Source organism: Carcharodon carcharias, chromosome 11 (genome assembly GCF_017639515.1).
Source record: "Carcharodon carcharias isolate sCarCar2 chromosome 11, sCarCar2.pri, whole genome shotgun sequence".
In the NCBI taxonomy this organism is placed as follows: Eukaryota; Metazoa; Chordata; class Chondrichthyes; order Lamniformes; family Lamnidae; genus Carcharodon; species Carcharodon carcharias.
The window spans coordinates 73828333-73834332 of NC_054477.1; the positions used below are offsets into that span (position 1 = coordinate 73828333).

A 6000-nucleotide genomic window follows, 5' to 3' on the forward strand; every position below is an offset into this window, starting at 1 on the left:
TCCATCTGAGTGGGGCCAATGGTGGACAGCAAGCCAGGGTGGTCTCAGTAACAGAACGAAGTGTCACTATCCATAAGGTAAGTTTTCATCAAAGTCACAATGTCAATGCAATCATCCACAATGAAGACACAGAAACACCCTAAAAACTTTTATCTTCAAAATCTTTATTTTTAAATGGCCTCTTGTCCGCTAGCAACCCTGGATGCTAGCTTTCCTAACTGTGCTTTTAAAGCAGTTCTCATGTTCCCTTTATAATAAGGTAACGAAGCTCCTACTTCGTCAAAGCTTCCAACACCCATTCCAGACCAACAGGAGTAATCCTTCTCAAGCATCTCTTTATAATTGTAACGCTTCATCCCTAGTAACATCCTAGTGAATCAATGCTGCACCTTTTTCATTGCTTTTATATTTTTCCTATAGTGACATACAATTATTACACCAGTTATTTGCTCGGGGGTTTCTTGGGTATCTGCCAATCTTCTGCTGACCACTTTGGAGGACCTTTGAGAAACTTCTTTGCATTGTACCTCAGTGGTTCATCAAACTTTCTTGGCTTCTCTGCATCCTTTTGCAATGTTTGCCACATCATCTTCCTCCAAAACTTCTTCTCCATTTGTACAGCTCAGTCGCACTGCCTTTACTCGGTTCCACTCTTAACCGATCTGATTGTAGCCAAAGCATCTTCAAAAATGGTTTCTCTTTCTAACCCTGCATCATTAACTTTGGAGTCTGCCATGAGTCTACTTCTGGCCCCTTCCTCGTCTACATACCAAATTTCTGACATCATCCACTAACATGGGGCGAGATTCTGAAATTTTACAGCCCCGTCACAGCAGGGATAGGGCCAGAAAATGCAGTGAGTCATTCAAAAGTCCGCTGACTTAGGTGGGACCAGAAAATTCCATTGGTGGGAGGAGCTGTAAAATTCTGCCCCATATGTATGCTGACAACACCCAGCTCCACCACCCCTCTCAAATCTTCCACTATCTCTATGTTGTCAGACTGCTTGTCCAACAGCCAGTATTGGATGAGCTGCAATTTCCTCCAGTTAAACAGTGGGAAGACCAAAGTCTTTGGTTCCATGCACACTCTATTGTCTTTTGGCAAATTTCATCACCCTGTGCAGCCTTTATTTCTGCCTGAGCCAGGCTGTTTGCAATCTCAGTGTCACAATAGAACCTGAACTAAACTTCCTACTTCACATTCACTCCAAAGATCACCTACGCTTTTGACATTCTCAAGCCTTTAAGCCTTGAAACTATTTTATTATGGTGGCCGTAATACACTTCTCTCTTCATTTAATTATTTTTCATTATATCTATCAAAAATGTGGTCAAATGAGTTTTATTCAGCAATTTTAAAGAAAATAAAGCCATTTCCACAATGCAGGAAAGTATTTAATGGAATTTTGATTGCTACTGGCTGAAGCACTGGAGTACCTGCAATTTTTATTCTGCAATCTTAATGGTTGATAACGGCATGTACTAATTAGATGCTGGCTAAGAAAACGGGGTTACTTTCCCAACATATTAACTTATTTTAAAACAACTGTATTACTTACTTTTGTTCTTCCAGTACAATAATTCACACTATAAGTCTAATTCATAACTAGTAACATCATGCATTTTATTAAAAAAACTGCTAGTTATAATGGTGACTTGCTATAAACTGACAGCATTTAATAATGTTTCACAAAGAACATTTATTATCGTTAAATCATAGAACGACATTTATCAGTATCTCTAGGATCTCTGAACGGCATATCGTGGAGTTTAAAGCTAGAATACATGTTACACTCTTCAAATTGATCACTTTTATACGCCAGAACCGGTTTGGAGATTCCCTGAACAAAATTCAATGCATGCTTTCAGGCTGTGTGAATAGATAATGCATAAATGAATGAAACCACGACATGTTTTAATTTTCATGCACTGCAATCAATGCATCCAGGTTATAGTATACTTAGCTATTTGAACGATTTTCTTCTCTGCTCCTGCACTAGTTCTGGTTGCAGAAGTCTGCAAAATTACGGAGATTGACACTGACCTCTGCAGAGATTGAAGCCGTTCTATTTCGGACGGAGGGACATGTTTCAGTGGCCAGCAGCCAGTAATCTGTGCCGAAAGCCAGTAAAAAGAGTAGAACTCCGAGAGCTCCAAATACCCCGGCGAAGAAGAGGGCCACACTGAGCTTCATAGTGATCCACTTAGTTTATTCTGTATTGTTAACCGCTGTCTAATTGACTGAAGGCAGTTCCTCAGGAAGATCCCTCTTTCGCTCTCACTCTCCGTCTTTGCCTTCTTTTTGGAATCTGATCTTGCTTCCCTCCTCTTTGCACACGGGTGCGGCGATTCAAAAATAACCGACCTTCTTGTGACCACGAGTGTATGGGATATATTGTAATTCCCATGTGCATATCAGAGCAGGGTTTAGAAAGGACTTACTGACCTCTCCCCTTTTCGTTTTGATCTCAGAAGTATTGGCATAGTGGAGAATGCAATTCGCTGAGAAATTACATCGTACCTCTGCAAACAGCTATTTACGGACAGCGTAGGACATTTGCGACGAGCTCTGTGCCAAAATGTGGCACAATAATTTCGGGGAAGCCTTATATGTGATCTTCTTACTCCGCTTGCCTTTCCCGCAGTTTCTGAATGTTTCTCTAAGATGCTCGCGATATGGAGAGTAGCAACAACAACAATTTATATTTATATAGTGCCTTCAACATAATGAAACATTCCAAGTCACTCGGCAGGTGCATTATAAAACAAAGTGTGACCTGGAGCCACCTGAGGCAATATTAGGTCAGATGATCAAATGCTTGAATGGAAGACAAAGGGCTGGATTTTCATGGTGTTGGCAAAATGCCACGGACATTTAAGAATGGCAGAGGGACCCAATCCAGATTCCCAGCCCCATTTCCAACCTCCTCAATTTTCGTCAGCGTGGGGTAAGTGAGTGTGCTGGTGCGCATTGTGAGCCCACAACCTGCACTCCCGACCTGGCTAGCTATATCACGAGGATAAGACGGATTTTCCAGTCGTCGGGCGGACGTGGTGAGCAGGCTCGGGAGCAGCCGGGAAACAGTCCGCCCCTACGATCGGGCCCCAACTGCAATTTCATGCTGGCTGGCCAATTACAGCCCACCCAGCATGAAACATGGCTCCACGCTGGCTAGGAAGGGGCGAGCAGGGTGGGGGGCCTGCTGGCCACTGGGTCTAATGGCAACCTGACGGCTGGTTTAAAAGCAGCCCAGGCAGCCCCTAGAAGGCTGCCACGGAAGGACATCTCCTTGTACTTTCACAATGGAGTCGGCTGCGGCTGGACACTGCAAGCGGGAGGGCAAGTCAGATGGGCACTCGGCCACCTCCCTGCTTTTCAGACAAGTGTCTCACTGCCCTCCTGGGGGAGGGGGCTGCCAGGAGAGTCAGCCTTGGCCCCAGGGGATGGGTGGAGGAGGCCACTACACTTCACCAAGAGGGCATAGGAGGAGGTGGCAGCAATGGTGAGCAGCCGTGATGTGGTGCGGTGTACCTGGGTCCAGTGCCAGAAGCGCTTCAATGACCTGCTGTGCTCAGCAAGGGTGAATACCGTGTTGGCATGGGTCTGTGTGCAGAAGTGTTAAGGTCTGGCTGCCCCCATCCCCGTGGACTTCAGGGGTGCTAGAGTCTGAGTGCCAACTGTCAATCACATTAGAGCTGGCCAAGGGCATCAGCCCTGGCTGCTTGGGCTGAGCGCCTTGCGGTTTGAGGGCCACATTTTGGATGTTCCCTGCAAGGTGCTCCTCAGCTGGGGTTGGCCAGGTTGCAATGGCGCTGCAGGTACAGAGTGGACTAATCAATGCTCCTCTCTTGTTTCAGGAGAAGACGGCCTACAACAATGTAGAAAGATTACAGAGGCCTTGCTAGCTTCCTAATCATTTCCAGAAATGAGCAAGATGCCCTGGAGCTTGAGAGCCAGCAAATGCCCTGTGCATCCACAAGCATGGAGAGGCAGGGGTGCCAGATGAAAGTAAGAGTGCAGTGCACAGAGGCGAGAGTTTTGGATTGTGCAACCATTCTAGTGTAGTTTCTTCATTGATGTGGGCCTTGAACCTGGAATCCTCATTGATCATTGAAAGATGATGGCACTGTGATGCAGATCTCCATGGTCTCAGCAGAATGCCTGGCATGCACAGTGGCAGCATGATGACCTTAACTAATGGCATGTCCTTGGACCCCCTTTTATGTTCGCCAGCAGGCGTGCGCTCTGCGGACCCTGAGGGGCCACCCCTGACACCAGAGGACCACTGAGCTTCTGTTGTACCTGGGTCACACCTGCTTTCTGAAGCAAGCACCAGCGCAGATACCAGCACCTCGGTGGGCATTAGATTGGCAACTAGTATCTCGGTGCTCGTTGGTGATAGCACTTCGCATGCACTTGAGGTGCAGGCTGAGACCCCAGGGTGCCGGCAGTCAGAGGATTGCTGGAGACCAGGATGATGCTCAGTCGAAGGATGATGATGAGCCTCTGGAGTCATCCATTAGGTGGCAGATGTTGGATGTCCAGCGAGATGTGCGGAGGATCTGAATGAGATCCATGAGGGTCCGTGTGCCATGGTCTCATAATGGAGGAGTCCATGTGAAGCATCAGCACTGCGTTGACCATCATGGCCGAGCGCACTGCCTCCTTCATTGAAAGAGTGGCGACTCTCATGGAGAGGCAGCTCCAGGGACAGAATGAGGGGTTCCTGGGGTTGCTTTCAGACCTGCAAGGCCTCACACAGGCACTGACCTCAGGTGGCCAGTGTCTGTGTGGGAGATGGATGAGGCACCCAGTATCCCAGCTAGGTGCCTATACATCAGTGGTGAGCAGGGAGGTTCAGATCGACCTCACTTTGGCGCATGAGCTGCCTGTCATCTCTGTGGGGTCCTCTCAGGATGCTCTGGATGTTGACAGCAGCTCCTTCACCCTTCTGTCAATGACCGTGGCATATGAGACTGCGGTGACTGGGGAGATGCCAGCCTTGGCACTGGCTGCTCCCTCCCAGTGCAGGGCCAGCACAGGCTCCACTGGCCAGGGGATGATCGCCAAGGTCATCAAGGCCATCAAGACAGCACAATCAGCAGGCTATCTCCAATGTTGGTGCCAGTGAAGGGGGAGGACCAAGACATAGCACTCGCAAACTTAAGTTAAAGGCACCATGAGCACAAGAGGGACAGTCATGAGTGATTTTATGTTCATTTATGTTTACTTCTTGTATAGAGGTTTGGGATTGAAGACCAGGAATGTTTATGTAAATATTATTGAACTGTTAGAATGAGATAAATTGTGTTTTTGTCGTCATGGCCTGAGTATGCTTCACCTTTCTATTTCATTGGTGCGGGGAATACCATTATGTGATGCTGGACGGAGGTGGCTCTGAACTTTATTGCACAGGCACTGCACGTTCTTTGGGTTCATATGAAAGGGTCCTTCCAGATATCTGAGTTGGGCTGGCAGCCCGGCATGCGGTTGAAACTTATCTTTGGTAGCTTAGCTGAATGAGCATTGGATCATGGCATCCCTTGTGTCCCTGCCTCCCTGCAGGTTACTGAGGTCTGCCTCCACACCCTCAGTGTTCTCCCCACTGTGCTCCTGTTCTGACTCACTACTGGACTCATCATCTGTGGCCTGTGTAGCTGTGTCAAGATCCTCTTCCTCCAGTGGGTCCCCCCTTGCCAGTGCCAGATTGTGGAGAGCACAGAGCAACCACTATTCATGACACCCGCTCTGGGGGATATCGTAGTTCTCCCCATAAATGGTCCAGGACTCAGAAGCACACCTTGAGAAGACCTATGATCCTTTCTACCACCGCCCTTGTGGAGGCATGACTCATATTGTAATTCTTTTCTGCCTTTGTTCTTGGGTGGCAGAGAGGCATCATGAGCCACCTTTTCAATGGATCACCTTCATCACCCAGCAGCCATCCATCCAGTTGGGCTGGAACACTGAAGAGCCTCTGCACCTGGGAGTATCTCA

General features: G+C 47.8%; 1 protein-coding gene across 1 annotated transcript in view; it reads right to left on the bottom strand.

Moving 5' to 3' along the window:
- LOC121284194 (transmembrane protein 182-like) overlaps positions 1-2494 on the bottom strand; it is a 69364-nt gene extending 66870 nt beyond the window's left edge. The window contains exon 1 of the mRNA XM_041199443.1: positions 2047-2494. Within this exon, the coding sequence (XP_041055377.1) occupies positions 2047-2196 (150 nt within the window). The 5' untranslated portion in view covers positions 2197-2494. The remainder of the gene's footprint in view (positions 1-2046) is intronic.
- Between the last annotated feature and the right edge of the window lie 3506 nt (positions 2495-6000).